Here is a 16777-nt window from a genome sequence, read left to right as displayed (position 1 = left end):
GCTGTCCAAGAAACCACTTGTACTTCACAGTTTAAAAAATTCAAAAGCACTACTGTAATCTGTGTAATAACTTTGTATACAGTAGCTCAAGCAAGATTCTTGTAGTCTATAATTTAAAGTAAATTTTAAACATGTTAATATTTCTAGCAATGATAACCCTTAGAAAAATAAACGTTTGTTTTCATATATTATAGAAATCAAAGCTTTCAACAAGCTTTTCAGTCTTTTGTATTAACCTGTTTTTGCTTTGTAATCAACAAATGATGCTGATTAATCAACTGTGTACGTATACTTTAAATGAGAATATTTTAGAAAAGCTGTTTAGACATTTTCTAAGGACTTTTAGAAACTGTGTAAAATACTATATCTGGAACATTTCTATACCATTGATGATAACAGAATTATGCTATTACAAAACTGTAGGACTGGAAGGGACCTCAAATACATCTCAGTGACACAATTACCTGAGAGCTTTGTCTGGGACTTTCTCTTTTTGCTTGAAATCTTTAAAAACTCATCTATAAGTAGTTCATTAGCAAAAGCTCGTTTGTCAGGATCTGGTTCAAAGCACCGTAGTATGAAGGCTTTGGCCTCTGCTGACATGGATTCAGGAATCTCTGGGTGTATTTTAAACATTCCCACCTAAGAGAAATGAAAGGGGTGGGGGGGAAGAGAACCTGGTGGTCTTTCCTGGTAGATACTGATATCAGCTTTTGCTACAGAGTTACTAAAATCCCTTCCTAGAAACCTACTGAAATCAAACAAACAAAATCTGTACTAGAGTATTTGAAAACTTCTCTTGCTCCCAAAAGAAGGTCTCACAGAAAGAAGATGCACAGCTTAGTAGCTCAGCATGTTAAAATGCAATAGACAAAAATGTAACAGATTTGTGAACAGCCTTTTTTTGCTCCACTTCTGTCTTCTTCGAAACAATACAGCACTCCCACTCAACTGAATCACATCAGATAACACATTCATTCTAATATGCTCATTGAAGAGGCATTTCCTTTATCGTATCCTTGCTGCTCTCCTACTCTGTCTTTTAATGCAGTCCTATGATTTCATTTGTTCACATAAACAATAGACATGAACAGAATGGTTTAAGAAAGAAGTCTTACCTTAAACATAGCTGCCTGTGGTTCTCCCAGTTCATAAAATGGGGGTTTCCCTGTGGCCATTTCAATGATGGTGCACCCCAAAGACCAGATGTCAGCAGCTTTCCCATAGCCTCGTGGCCCTTTGTCTATTATTTCTGGTGCCATATACTGAAGGGTACCTGATTAACACACACACATTTTTATTCTCATTTAAAACTCAGATGAGGAGATAGGCAGCTAAGAACAACACAGGAACAAGCAGCAGCATTCCCTGTAAGTGGTGTGGTTGTGTGGCCACTCAGGAGAAAGTGAAATGCCACCTGGCTGATTAGCAGAGTGCCCACAGTGAGGTTTTCATTCCTCTGATTAGGCACACTTGCACATACCTCAGTGCACATAAAAAAATTATTCCACATGGATAGAAAAGATTAGCTGGAACATCAGCAAGAAATCATGTTAGTAGTTTAAAAAATTATCCTCAAATTTCAAAAGAATACTTTTAGGGAAAGCCACAAGTGAAGGATATTTGCTGCTGATCTGATCCATTGTCCTCTGAAGTCAGTGGTACAACTCCATGGATTTCAGTGGGCTTTGGATCAGGTCCTGTTTTTACATAATCACCTTATATGCCAACAAAAAATTGGGAAGGCAATTCTTAATTGGATTCAGAGATGCAAAGGAATCAACTAGTGAGGTGATCAGATTCTAGTTTTTGGAGTGAACAAGACATCTAGCCATAGCATTGTGCATGCTCCTACATTCAGACAGGAAGAATTTAGCAAGCTCTGAAAGAGTGAATTTAAATATACAAGCTGAAAAGGGATTATTGTTTATTATATAAACACACGTACACAATGCAACAAGTTTGAATTAAGTTTTAAGGCAAGAGGAAGATCAAATTAAAGACAAATTCTTGAGGTGCAGACTAAGCAAAGTAAGAGTTAGGTCTGGGTTAGTAAAGCAGCAAGATTTAAAACTGTGTACAGAAGAATGATAGCTACTTGGCGTGAGAGACCTATCTTGTCTAGGGAGGGTTTTAATCTCTTAAGTGGCCTCAGCAATGCCATTCCGTACCACCAGTGCATACAATTAACCTTGCTAAGATAAAGTTGATAGTTTCAAGGTTCAGCCAGTAAAATAAGACCATTCCTCCAACTACTACATGCACTGATGTGAAATCCATTGAAGTTCTGCATGCGAAGCTGCTGCAGAATCTGACCCTGCATTCATAACCATTCTTCTTTTGCTTTCTTTTGGAAGATGCTGTAACCTAGAAACGTACCAGTGAAAGTTTCAGTACACGGATTGATCCCTGCTAGTCTCTTTGATGTTCCAAAGTCTGAAATCTTCAGAACTCCACTGTATGTGTTGATAAGCACATTATCACCCTGAAGGACACAACATTTGGACCAATTATTTTTCACTAGCAACTGTTAATGTAAGACATCTTGCTAGCGCACATTTTCCAAGTGCATTCTTTTATACTTAACAGTTACTCATACTGGATATTTCAGGGGGAGAGGAAAAATCACTGTTGCTGCCTTCTACAGGTCCATTTTAAGGTGTTCCCACTCAAAAGAGGAACATCATGAGCTGTGCATGCTTCCCCATCTACAGCAGCTCCACAAAGAATACCGATAGGAAAGAAATGCCAAAATATTTATAAGTTTCTTCCAATTTTTTTTCCAGAAAAATGATTTCCCATTGTCTGGTCAACATTAAAAATCTCACTGTATAAGCACCTTCTTTTCTGCAGGCCCTCTGTAACTCTTTCCCAACTTTCCAACTTTTTGATAAAGGTACCACCCTGAAACTCCAAAGGTATTGTCCACAAAGTTGGGCCAGATAACATAAAATATTCCTCTCATCTTATTTTCATTTTTAAAAGAGGTTTTTTATGGAGTATGATCAAGAGAAGCTTAATGGTTTCTACAAGGAAATATAAAAAGATTCAGTCCATGGGAAAATTCCAGTTGATATAGGTTCACTTACCTAAACCACTAGAAAACACATGTAGGGCAAAGGAAGGGCTAAGGGAAAAGGGAACACTGAGATACTCCTAGAAACAGACTTTTAAATATATTGAGAGGTGGCATAATTACATAGCAGTGTATGGGAGCTGTGCAGCTAAAACCCGCACACATCTTCAGAGCGGAACAGTGTCTCTCAATCTCCATGTAAAACTGTAATATAATACCTGGCACCTTCTTTCTGATCTTTCATGAGCATGTTGTGAAACCACCTCTTTGTCAATTTTACCAACATGACTTTTCACTCTTCAATGAAGCCATGCCTGTCATTCATGGGAGCTTCTCACCTTTATGTCTCGATGTACTATCTGATTATCATGGAGGTATTTTAGTCCTTCAAGAATCTGTTTGGTGTAAAAACCAATTGTCTGCTCGTTATCTTTTAACGGTCCCCATTTTGAACGCAGGAGAGCAGAAAGGCTACCTATAATTTTTTGGAGGGAGGGAAAAACAGAGTATCATTAGCTCAGGGATTTTTCTTTCTGACCAAGACTTTAGTTTGTGTCAAGTAGTAAATGTAAGCACACTAATAAGATGAGAAAATGCCTTTACCAAAATGTAGACACCCTCAATGATGCTGAACATTCTTACATGTATCTACAATCAAGGAGTTCAGGATGATAGTTGGCTAACAGTACTTTATCATTGCTTTTAAATAATCCAAATAAAAACAAAGCCAGCAGTGAACTCTCGGGGAAAAAAGCCAGCAAATCTCAAGCCCTGACAGTGGATGAACTTTCCCCACCATACCTCTACCCTCGCTCCCATTCCACCCAAACAATCATCTAATCGAACACTAGCCACTTCAGATGCCTGGACAAAAGGAGAGGCTTTGCAGCAGGTCAATGCTCCTTGACTAAGAGTGTGGAAACTTGTTCCGTAACTACAAGCCCCTCACACAGAATTCTTTATGACCAGTCTCCCCCTTCCTTGTGAAATCAGGAGGAATTAAATTTAAACAGCTCTGTCAACTATAGCTGAAGCAGTACAACCTAGAGAGAACAAGTGTGGTCTTTCCAGGAACTAGGTCCCAAGCCATCTGATATACCACTAATTGAACAAACTTCACTTTCTCTGCCTATGTAGCAGTAAACTGAAAGGAAGCGTTGAGAAAGTGTGTCTAAATATTTGTGGAGTAGTTTCATAGAAAAAGCTAATCCAAAGACTAGATTCATGGTGTCAGATAGGCTTGTTGTTCACCACACATGTGACTAAGTGGACACTGCAGTGTGGCGAAATGTGGTTCCTTAGAGCCGCACATGTGGAGCACCCTCTGCCAGTTCTGCACAAGACAGTGACTTCTCCCGGGTCTCTGGCCCAGAGCCATGGAGCCTGGCATGGCTACAGCCCCTAGGGGCTGGTGTGGCTCCAAGTGCAGTGGCTCCGGTGAGTCACCGGCAGTTGGGAGGGGCATTTATTTTGAGCGGGGGAAGGGGCTGTGGCGATCCTTTAATTTCTACTGGACACCACTGGGCTAGATTTTGCATTTAGTTCTGGATCCTCATTTCACGCAGGAGTGTGTTCTGTAGTCCAGATGGGGCTTCCAGGAAGATTTGATCTCCTACACCCCACTTTTCCCACATTTTCCCAAGTTAATATTTCCAATGGAATGTAACTGCTAATGGAGGGTGTGGTCGTAGTGGGAGAGGCCCTCTCTTAATTAGCTTGGGCTACTTCAATATAGAGCTTATATTAAATTAGACACCTTGATCTGGACTTTGTATTCAGTCAGGAGCCTGTATAGAAAACAGAGCATGGGGTGGTCTGTTCACAGGGCTCTGTGTTTCTCAGCAGACAAGCTTCTGCAATCTGTACCAGAGAAAGCTTTTGCAAGATGCAGGTTATCATTCCTAGATATGAGTTGCAATTAACTAAGCCTGCAGGTCATGAATATGTAGATTACCACAGCCAGGTCTGTGCCTAATAAGATAGGGTCCACTCTAACAGCTAGTCACAGACAGAAATGAGGGTGTTCTCCAGCTGTGGCTTTTAGGACCTCCACATGCATAGAGAAGTAAGAGGTCCTTGACTTTAACAAATCAACAGTGCCCTCAACTGAAGAAGATATTCTGGAAGATGAAAGTTCTTCAAACTACTTCCTTTTCTTACCAGCATTGCTTTTGTCTTGCTTTTATTCAGTCTCAGGCCGCATCTACACGTGCACGCTACTTCGAAGTAGCAGCGCCAACTTCGAAATAGCGCCCGTCACGGCTACACGTGTTGGGCGCTATTTCGAAGTTGAAATCGACATTAGGCGGCAAGACGTCGAAGTCGCTAACCCCATGAGGGGATGGGAATAGCACCCTACTTCGAAGTTGAACATCAAAGTAGGGCACATGTAGACGATCCGCGTCCCGCAACATCGAAATAGCGGGGTCCGCCATGGTGGCCATCAGCTGAGGGGTTGAGAGACGCTCTCTCTCCAGCCCCGGCGGGGCTCTATGATCACCATGTGCAGCAGCCCTTAGTCCAGGGCTTCTGGCTGCTGCTGCTGCAGCTGGGGATCCATGCTGCAGGCACAGGGTCTGCAACCAGTTGTCGGCTCTGTGGATCTTGTGTTGTTTAGTGCAACTGTGTCTGGGAGGGGCCCTTTAAGGGAGCAGCTTGATGTTGAGTCTGCCCTGTGACCCTGTCTGCAGCTGTTCCTGGCACCCTTATTTCGATGTGTGCTACTTTGGCGTGTAGACGTTCCCTCACAGCGCCTATTTCGATGTGGTGCTGCCCAACGTCAAAGTTGCCAGCCCTGGAGGACGTGTAGACATTATTCATCGAAATAAAATAAACTATTTCGATGTCGCTACATAGCTTATTTCGATGTAGCGTGCACGTGTAGACGTAGCCTCAGACAGCTGCCTTTTCTCTAGATTTCTCATCTCCCTTAGGCATTTGGAAAGCTCTGAATTGGTGGTAGCTATGCCTTAAACAACCATGATGTACACCTGGGTCCTGTCAGCACATTGCTGACATCTCAGATAATGAATAAGCTCCGCACACGGTTTTATACAGATAATGAATGAGATGGTGGCAGCACTGATCTGTGGGACTTCTCAAGTGATGTTCAAAGAAAGAATAATAATTGCCCATCACAGCCAGCTGTGTTAGAGGACTAAAAATATACTAGATAATTTTCAGTGCATCGCTGCAGTCTCTTGGAAATAAACTATATCAAATGTTTCAAAGAGGTCTGTCAGGATTGCAGTGTATTGTTTTCCCAGTCTATAGACAGCAGCTCATCTGCCAGTGCAGCAAGTGCTGTCTTCATACCATGCCCTACTGTGAACCCTGAACAAGTTGTATCCAGCTATTTTGGCAACAACTGCCCAGGTGTGGTAGGAGGGAGGACAGGAGACCCTGGATGTGGTTTAAGTAGGCTCCAACTTTACTATTAAATATCTGGGAGTGTCTAGCGGATAAAAGCATACAGTTCAGGTAAATCCATAATCATTTCAATATCTGTCTGAGAGCTTCCTGCAGCCCTCTTTCAAACCCATCCTGGTCCCCAGCCAGCCTACTGCTGAGACATCACTATCCCCCTCCTGGAATGAGAGTCATGGGGGTAGGGGCTATAAAAGAGGCAGGAGCTGGCTCCTTGCCATATCAATTGCAGGATGCATGTATCCCCATTTCCTCTCCTTAAAGGAATATCAATCACCTGTACATCTTTTACCAATCCATTTTATCAGATCACTGTTCCCCTTCCTTATGTCTGTGCAGATACTCCATCTGCCAGAATGAGCTTGGCTGTCTTCCCATCATACCTAGCCAGGTTCCCAGACACCTCCTAACACCCTCTTCAAAATGGGCCAAAAATTTGTCAGCTCCCAAATCTAACATGTGGAACTCATGCTCCCCTGACTTTTACTGCATTGTAGTCTATGTAGCCCCATGTCTCCGCTGGTCACCTGCAGGGGTCAAGTCAGTGTCCCTATGCTGCTCTGGTCTCCAGCTGCCTCCAAAATACACTCCATGGCCCTCTAGCCCAAAAAAGGGCAGACACCTTTTTCAGAACGCCAGACAACAGCCTCCACCACTTCATGTGGGGAGAGGTCATTACATAGCCTCTCTGATTAGCTGTACAAATTAAAGCTATACTCCCTTGCCTGTTCAAACTTTCAACTTTACCAAGGGCAATTTCCATACAGAAGTGACTTACTACCATGGACATTCTTAAAAATATTATTCTCATAAGTTTACTGAAATGTTGCATTATTCTAAAATTTTATATTTTAAAAATGTAAAAAAAGGGCTTACCTCCTGGTACCTGTTCCATGAATATCTTAATAAAACCATCCTCACTAAGGGAGCCTAAGTACTGCACAATGTTCTTGTGCTTGAGGTGCTTATGCAGGGCAATTTCTTCATGTAAAGGTTGGGAATACCTGGAAATAAAGGAAATTTTCATTTAATAGAAAGCTGAATACTTTATAAGAGTGTCCAACAAATACCCGAGGTCTCATAAAACATGGATATTGGAACACTGTACACAATGCTACATGTTACAAACAGCAGCTGTGATTGTATATACCGAAAAACAAATTGGCACAGTAAAGGCAGGCCCCCCAGAGTTTGCTCCAAGCCAAGTCAGCCAGAATGAGCAGTTGGGCAAAAAGCCCAATGCCCAAATATATCAATCAGTCCATCTGCAATAAAAGAAAAAAAAAATCAAGCTTATGTTCTTCAATTGGTAGCTAATTTAGATGAGAACCTTGCTGAGTAGGAGGCTTATTGGAAATGTCAGCTCTGCATATTTCTCACAGCCAGACGACAGCAAATCCTCTTCACGGAGAGGAGCCCATGGCTGTGTCTACACGTGCCCCAAACTTCGAAATGGCCATGCAAATGGCCATTTCGAAGTTTACTAATGAAGCGCTGAAATGCATATTCAGCGCTTCATTAGCATGCGGGCGGCAGCCGCGCTTCGAAATTGACGCTCCTTGCCGCCGCGCGGCGCGTCCAGACGGGGCTCCTTTTCGAAAGGACGTCGCCTACTTTGAAGTCCCCTTATTCCCATGAGCTCATGAGCTCTTGATATAATTTCTTCTTATAACTTCTTATAACTTCATAAATCTTCCCAATGAAAATATCACAACTGATATAACTTTGTGAAATGGTTTGGCATCAAAAGAACTTCATTTTGGTAGATATGTTCCAACCAGCTCTTATGGGCTGTGTCTACACGTGCCCCAAACTTTGAAATGGCCATGCAAATGGCCATTTCGAAGTTTACTAATGAAGCGCTGAAATGCATATTCAGCGCTTCATTAGCATGCGGGTGGCAGCCGCGCTTCGAAATTGACGCTCCTTGCCGCCGCGCGGCGCGTCCAGACGGGGCTCCTTTTCGAAAGGACGTCGCCTACTTTGAAGTCCCCTTATTCCCATGAGCTCATGAGCCATGAGCCATTTGCATGGCCATTTCGAAGTTTGGGGCACGTGTAGACACAGCCCATAAGAGCTGGTTGGAACATATCTACCAAAATGAAGTTCTTTTGATGCCAAACCATTTCACAAAGTTATATCAGTTGTGATATTTTCATTGGGAAGATTTATGAAGTCCAGGCTTCTCTGGTCACTTCTCAGACAAGTGCAACAGAGACCTGAACTGAAAATTTGAGCTTTTCCATCCAAAAAACAGTTGGTGTGTGTGACACAATTCCATTTCAGAAAACAGGTTTCAAAGGTTTTCTTTTCATTCTGATGCAGAACAAAAACAAATGTCAAACTGTGAAGTTGTGAAAAGAACTGTTGTCCTTGAACCATGACAAGTGTTTACCAAGTCACACATCCTATCATGTTGTCCACCTGGTCTTCTGTTTTCTCCGGCACAGCTGAGAAATTATATCAAGACTCTTGAATGCCAGCTTCTATTTAAGCATTAAAATTTATGTCCAGATTTTCAAAAGAGTTCAGCAAGTTGAACCCTAAGCTCTTTTGAAAGACTGAGGATTTCTGGCAATTCAGTTTTACACAGGTGCCTCAACTGATATTAAGCCTCTCTAACAATCTGTCCCCCACCTTTCTGTGCTGTGTAGTTATACATCTTCCCCTCCAAAAAAGTATTCTGTCTTGCTATGAAGATCTACAAAGTCATATAATTCACAACTGTTTCCCCTTCCCCATTTGGTAGTTTGTTCCACGAGTTAATTACCCTCCCTGTTATTTCTGTATTTCTAATTTTAATTTGCCTGGTTTAGTTTTCCAGACACTGCTTCTTGCTATGTCATTCTGTGCTATATGAAAAAGCCCTTTAATACTTGAAGTTGTTGATAGTTGTACACCATAAAGAAACCACCTCTCAAAGTCTGAGAGATGTAGTTAATGTCTATACTGCCATCTTCCTTCAAAGGAAGGATGGTAATTAGGGTGTTGGCAGTTTACTAATGAAGTGCTGTCATGCCTAGGCAGCACTTCATTAAGCAAATTCCCCCCCGCGGCAACTTCAAAATTTTAAACTTTGAAGTACCAGCACGCGTCTGCCTGCGGCTCACTCCTCAAAACTAAGGGGACTTCAAAGTTGCCCCGGCACTTCCAAGTACCGGCAGGTGAGCTGCGGCTAGATGCATGCTGGTACTTCGAAGTTTAAAACTTCGAAGTTGCCGGGGGGAACGGGGGGGAATTTGCTTAATGGAGTGCTGCCTTTGCATGGCAGCACTTCATTAGTAAACCCCCAACACCCTAATTACCATCCTTCCTTCGAAGTAAGGTGGTAGTGTAAACAAGCCCTCTGATTATTCCAGTTCACAGCCCCCAAGATCAACATGTTTTCCATGCTGAAGTGTGCTCAGACTTTTCCATAGCACCCTCTTCCTCACACCTGGGCTCTACAGAGCCTTCTAAGCACAGTCTAAAGTTCACACAGGCTATGTCTACACTGTGCCCCTAACTCAAAATAAGATATGCAATTTGTGCTATGCAAATTGCATATCCTATTTTGAGTCCATTTCAAAACAGGCTATTTCAGGATTTAGCAACTGTCTACATAGTGCCAAATTTTGAAATACAGCAGTACTTCAAGCAGCAACGAAGGGTCCTGTGGCACCTTATAGACTAACAGAAAAGTTTAGAGCATGAGCTTTCGTGAGTTAACTCACTTCTTCAGATGCTTCAGTGAGTTAACTCACGAAAGCTCATGCTCTAAACTTTTCTGTTAGTCTATAAGGTGCCACAGGACCCTTCGTTGCTGCTACAGATCCAGACTAACACGGCTACCCCTCTGATACTTGACAGTAGTACTTCAAGGCATCCTTTGCCCCTCTCTCAACAAGGAGTAAAGGGATGCTGAAATAGTGTACCCAATATTTTGAAAAATATTTTGAAATAACTGGCATGTTTCCTAGACACAGAGTTATTATTTTGGGATACCTCAGTATCCTGCAATAGCTGTGCAATGTAAACCTAGCCACAGTGAGTAAGTACTGAAGTCAGGAGAAAAGGAGAATACACATAATCTCCATTCAACACCCTCAAATCTTCCACAGGAGCGTTAATACCTCCACAGTCCTTATTAACTTTCTTTCCATTTGCTCTCAGGAGTTTCAATGGGCTTGACATATTCCTGATAGCACAGTTCCAAAAGAACCCTGCCAGTGGTGGGGTAAGGGCAGAGCTGGTGCAGCAGGGTACAGGATCTCCACATGTAAGGCCATACTCTTCCAGAGACCCTGAAAATCTGTCATGCAGAGCAGGAGACAACCAAGGCCATTGTTAGTCTCATAATAAATTAGGCCAATTATAGTTCTGAATGGCGCTACAGGCAGTGCCTTTCTGCCCCACAGCTCTTATTCTGAGATGGCCACTTTCCCAACAGCTATTCCCACTCATTGATTTTCATAGCTTTGGAGAGTGTTTCTTACAGAGACGGAACAGTCTCAGGAAATCACAGAGATGGATCATTTATCAGCAGCTTTTTTGGAAAGGGCTTCGTTACTCCACAAAGTGGCTAATCATACTTCAGTATTGAAGTACATAAACCCAGCATCATTTGGACAGACAAAATTAATGTACCTGCTATCCCTCTCTGGGATCTCTTTAATGGCAATTCTAACTTGATTGCTCAGATCTCGTCCTGCATAAACTATGCCATACGTTCCTTTCCCCAAAATGACTCTCTCGCCATTCTCATCATACTCATAGTCATACTGCAAAACAAACAATGTGAAATAAGTGGATATGAACCAGGTGTTTTAGTGACACAACACAAATATGTAAATATTACTCTTATAACACATGTACTTGTTTTGGGGTATCATAACCCTCCCCATCCCCATCCCCCAAAAAACACACGCCTATAGTTAGAGGGCACTGCACACCAAAATGAAAAGGTGGTTACTTACCTGTAACTGGAAATTTTCCAAGATGTGTGGTTCCTATGTGTATTCCATACATGGGTATACATGCATACCATGCGAGACCAGAAACTTGTTGCAAGTAGTGTCTGTGGAGGCCCACAACTGTGGAATTGCTTTCCTTGTGCCCTGACCTGAGGTTTATAGGGCAGCAAGGACTGGCGCCTCTCCAGTTCTTCTTTTCACCATGAGTCAGAGATCCAAAGCAGAGGGGAAGGAGAGCAGGTAGTATAAATGCAGATAGGGACCATACATCTTGAGGAACCTCCAATTTAAGGTAAGTAACCTCCATTTCTTCTTCGAGTGCTGGGCCTTGTGCACATTCCACACATGGGTGATTGACAGGCAGTATTTAAACAAGAGGAGGATGCAAGGATGCAGTTTGTATAGGTGCCTTAATACCGCTTTCCCAATAGCTACATCTACAGAAGAGGCGTGTCTGAGACTTAATGCTTCATCAAGGTGTGCTCAGAGCTCCAGGTAGCCGCCTTACATATGTCCAGTATCGATACTTCTCTAACTTATATATATATATATATGTGTGTGTATATATATATATAACTTGTGTTCAACTACCTATATTTTCCAGAAAGGCATCCAGCCTGGATCAAACGATATCAAGAGATGAAGACTCAACCACTTCCCTTGTTTTTTTGCTGCAATGATTTATCACTCTCCCTGTCCTTAAATTGTGCCTTATTTCTAATTTGAATTTGTCTCGGTTTAACTTCCAGTCATTGATTCCTGTTGTGCTATATGCAATGTGGTTCTACAACAGAACTCCCCCCAACATTAGCAATCCCAGCAAAAAGGTCTAAGGTGCTCAATAAATTGAAAAAAATCAAATTAGATATGCTGTCCTCACCTCCACAGAGTCTCCATCGCACTCCCCTTCCTCGGTGTTTTTGCCTATATCTTCAGTGATTCTATTCACCATATCAAAAAACCTGTAAAATGCATCCAGGGAAAGACTAGCTAGTGACCTCAAAATGAAAACTAACATGAAAAAATATATCAAACAGATGCTTTAAGTGTAATAAATATTAAACCAGAACAGCTCAGTTAGGGAGACCGGGTGGAGGGACTGAAAACGCACTGCTCTTCATGAAATGGAAAGTTACTGTTTAAAGCTCCCCTGATTTTGTGGCATGTGTGACCATGGCACGTGTATGTTACACATGTAAAGTCGGAGGTGAGAATCTCATCCCCTCCTGTAGCTTCTTTATGCCAGGGTGGGAGCTGAAGCATCATGAAAAAGTTCTCTTAAGCCTTGGATCCAGGAGAAGGACCATTCTGTGGAGGGAAAGTTGCTGCAGGCTCTCTTTCAAGGGCCCTTTGCATGGAAGGCTAGCATAAGGGGCATGTCAGGGGCCACGCTGCAAGGGGTCTGGAGCCATAATATGTCATGCTGCAGAGATTCTCCCAGCACTGTTGAAACTCAGGGAGCCCTCCAGAGTTATCTAAATTACTTTTGATTCCACTCCAGCACCTGCAGCAGCCTAAAATCGAGAGGGTGGGAAATTGGCTTAAAACCACATTAGCATCCTTGCTTCCAGACAATGAGCCTCGTGCTGTTCCTCTTAGAATGGCACATGCATTGCAACTCCACTTATTCTGAACACAAAGGGGATTAGCTGTAACTTAAAGCAACTCAAAGCACTTCTTCATGATCAGCAATGAAACTGTAACTAGATTACAGGAAAAGCTACTGTAGACCCCAATCTTGCAAAGCACATAAACATACGCCTAAATTTAAGCATAAGTGACGCCACTGACCTACTCATACACTTCTGTACTTTGCTGGTCAGGGACTTGGCTAACATATGTATTGAAGCTTTAATATTTACATCAGGAATAACAGATCCCACACGACTGGGCAGGGTATACAAATATAGTTTGTTTAAAGCATTAACGTAAGTGTGGGTCCAACCCTTCAAAGTACTGAGCATCTCCTGGGAGGTGGTTAATTGCCCATAAGTTACATTTTGTTAATGAGATCTGAGGATGCTCAGGAGTTCACTGGCACCTTCCCAAATAGACAAGACCATTCTGGTAAGACTGTATTCAGAAATCATCATCTAAGGTAAGGTTGTTTTGCAAAATAGTGACCAATACATACCTCTTGCAGTGCAGCTCTGTGCAGAAATAAATTTGAAAATCATCGGAGTTGTGAAGTACATAAAGAAAACAGCAACGCTCTTCAAACTTTGAAATACTGAAAGAACAGCCAAAATACACGCAGTTATTGAATCGGTGTCTTTAAGCTTCTGGGCACTGTTAAGAAAGTACTAGATTAAATCTTGTCAGAGATCTTTACAGATCATTCTATCATGCACTTACACTCTAACATGCTCTTCCACCATCTGAAAGTCCATCTCTGCTGCTCACTTAGGTGGGCGCCCAGAAAAGTTATGGGAATAAAGAGCTAATCCAAAATCCATTTATATCAATAGAAAGAATCCAACTGAGTTTAATGGTCTTTCAATGATGCCCTTAAACTTGCTCACCCAGAAGCCATCACTGCCATTGTCAGGGTGGGCGACAGTTCCTGTATTAGAGTCAAAAGGACTTAAACTTGCCTTCCTGTGGAGCTGCTGCTACTCATTACCATCCATGTGCATGTCTACATTCTCCTCAGGCTACGTCAGTGGCCATATATTTTTTAAATTCCCTGCCCCCCGCCCGAACCTTTATTTTTGGAACATAGAAGTGGCTTTTTCTTTTATAATCAGTCACAGTTCAGCCCACCATGAGCAAGATTCTTGTGGCGGTTAGTGTAACTGGCACAGCTGTGGTGTACAGCAAAGTACTCCTTAAATAGTGTCTTCCTATGTAATAACGAGAATCGCTTTACCACCCACCCAATTATTTATCACCTACTCCAGTTTTGTTTTTATTTTCTACGTCAGCAGAACAAAGAGAGGACAGTAATACAGAAGAACTGGATGGATTCATACTCCAAAATATTTCTAAAGTGCCAAGGGGGTGGAGAGGTAGGTAGGTCCAGTCATTCTCTCCCAATCCCAGTAATATAAGAGCTTGCAAAACTGTTCATCTGTCTGAAATTATTTTTCTCCTTACTCCGAGCTCCCTGAAGGACATCCTACTTGCATTGCTGCAGGTCATTCTGCAATTTGTGCCCTTGAGTTGCATTCTAACATTTAAATGTAAACTTGATTCAATGGAAATTTGTATAATTAGTGGTGAATGGGGTCAAACCTGGAACCTTAGGAACTAAAGCTCTAAGGCTCTACTGCATGAGTTAAAAGCCAACTGAGTTTTCGCTGAGGCTGTGGAGCTAAAGAAGCACATTCTGAGCTTCAGAGACTTCCCAAAAGTTTCATCCCAGATGAGCCCACTTGTAAAGCCAACAGACCCTGGTGGCTGGCAGATAGGATTGAGCCTGGGACCTTCAGGACTAAAGACAGGAGCCTCTACCACATGAGCGAAAAGCCAACTGGCTGTAGGGCAGACTTCGCTCTCCTGAGTGGGCTAAGTGCCGCTAGGTTACAGAAGCAAGGATGAAGATTTTATGAGAAAAACTGGATAAAAAAATACAAGATTTGCAGAACCAAGGCACAATGTAACAAACCTCCTTACTGACTCAGTCTTAAGAGATACTGGATGAAAGCCTGCCTCCACTTAAGTTAATGTGAGTTTTGCCTAGGACGTCAATGGAACTGAGGTTTCACTTATAGTCTTTTTCCACTGCAAACAGAGATAAAAGAAGACTAGTATTTATTCTTGAAATGTGAGGAGCTAGGGCCACTGGAGGATGTGATGGAGGGACTCAAATACTGTGAAAATGGGGATTATGGAAGTATCAGGGTGTATACAGACTTGCATCATCTTAACAATTTTAATCTAGTTGTATGAAAAATACTGATATGGAATTTGGAAACACCACTAAGTGTTTTGAAGTTGATTAACCATACTTCGTAAATTTCCGATTCATACAACTCGTCTGAATTTTGTAGGAAGAGACACTTTTAGATGTGAAGGTAATGCGGGATCATAAATATTCTCTTTAAATAATATGCATTTTACAAAAGTAGAAGGAGAGAAGATTTTAGTAATTAAAATGTTTGTATTTGGGCACTGTTATTTATTAATACTGCAGTAGAGCCCCAAACATGCTAGGTAATGTATAAATCTAGGAAGATGCAGTCCTTGCTGCAAGTAGTTTATAATATTGAAACCAATTCAGCAGGGATTTTGAGCACATGGGTAAATTTAAACATCTTTTAAAGCAAATTTTAAGAAGTCCCACTGACATTAATGGAATGAATCATGAGCTTAAAGTTCCACGTTTCAATATTTTGTTCAACAGCGGCCCTAGTTAGAGTGTATATTCTTTTTGATGATGTTAAGACAGTCTGAGGAGTCCCACTGGAGAGCTAAAGATGATCTGCTTAAGGACATATAGATATCCCTATAGTTTCTCTTTCAAAATTTCTTCCTGAACTTCACTTAGCTTCTAAGGATATTAACAGCTTCAGACAATAAGCTGTATTTCCTCAGAGGACAGTAAGTAAAGCAATTTAGAAATTATTTGGGAATATTTTTCCTTTAGACATCAAAAATTAAAAATCCATAATTATCAACTCAGATATTTTTCCCTTGTACTAGGAATGAAATGATGCCAGTAACATGTTTAATCTGATGCACTGTTTACATGTGATCACTTACAATAAGAGGCATCCTCATAAAACAAAATCTAACAAGTCAAATATCCTATTCAACCTATTTGTGTGAAGCATTTAAAAAGTGTCTGACTAAATGTTCATCAACTTTGCATTCATTCAACCTCACTTTCTTGAAGATTTATAGAGACACTGTTACTTTGAGTAAATCTGATTATAAATGTGACTTAATTAACAGAACACACCAAATCCTGGTCTAAGGCTTTCACAGACATTAACACACGTACACATGAGCAGTGCAACACTTCAAAACTCCCCACCCCCCAACTCCACACACACACACACACACACACCCACCCACCCACCCACCCAGTTTGGAACTCTATGGCTAGGGTGGCACTGTATCCCTAGCTCAAAATAAATTATGCAATTTGAGTTGTGCAAATTGTATAACATATTTCAAAGGTCCCAGTAACCCTCGTACACTGACAATGCACCTGAGATGGAGAATACTCCTAAGACAACACAGTTCAAAACATTATAGACACTTAAGATGGCTTTGGTACATGTCTTGCACTCATAACAAAGAGTTGGAATGACCACTGCCTTATAGTCAAAGATTTTAGTTTCCATCGCCATATCTTTGTTAATAGTGATATAATAGG

The 16777-nt window shown here is 41.7% G+C and overlaps 1 protein-coding gene across 3 annotated transcripts in view; it reads right to left on the bottom strand.

Annotated features, from left to right (window-relative positions):
- The window catches only part of MAP3K5 (mitogen-activated protein kinase kinase kinase 5), a 175298-nt gene that overhangs the window by 27751 nt on the left and 130770 nt on the right, over positions 1 to 16777 (bottom strand). For all 3 annotated transcript variants that reach the window (XM_074990492.1, XM_074990491.1, XM_074990490.1), the window contains exons 13-20: positions 13589 to 13684; positions 12335 to 12416; positions 11129 to 11262; positions 7379 to 7506; positions 3415 to 3551; positions 2380 to 2485; positions 1119 to 1276; positions 465 to 642 (exon numbers count right to left, since the gene is read on the bottom strand). In XM_074990492.1, coding sequence (XP_074846593.1) covers positions 465 to 642; positions 1119 to 1276; positions 2380 to 2485; positions 3415 to 3551; positions 7379 to 7506; positions 11129 to 11262; positions 12335 to 12416; positions 13589 to 13684 — 1019 coding nt within the window. The remainder of the gene's footprint in view (positions 1 to 464; positions 643 to 1118; positions 1277 to 2379; positions 2486 to 3414; positions 3552 to 7378; positions 7507 to 11128; positions 11263 to 12334; positions 12417 to 13588; positions 13685 to 16777) is intronic.

The sequence above is a fragment of the Carettochelys insculpta genome, chromosome 3 (assembly GCF_033958435.1).
Source record: "Carettochelys insculpta isolate YL-2023 chromosome 3, ASM3395843v1, whole genome shotgun sequence".
Taxonomy (NCBI): domain Eukaryota; kingdom Metazoa; phylum Chordata; order Testudines; family Carettochelyidae; genus Carettochelys; species Carettochelys insculpta.
This window is presented reverse-complemented; position numbering and strand designations above follow the sequence as displayed.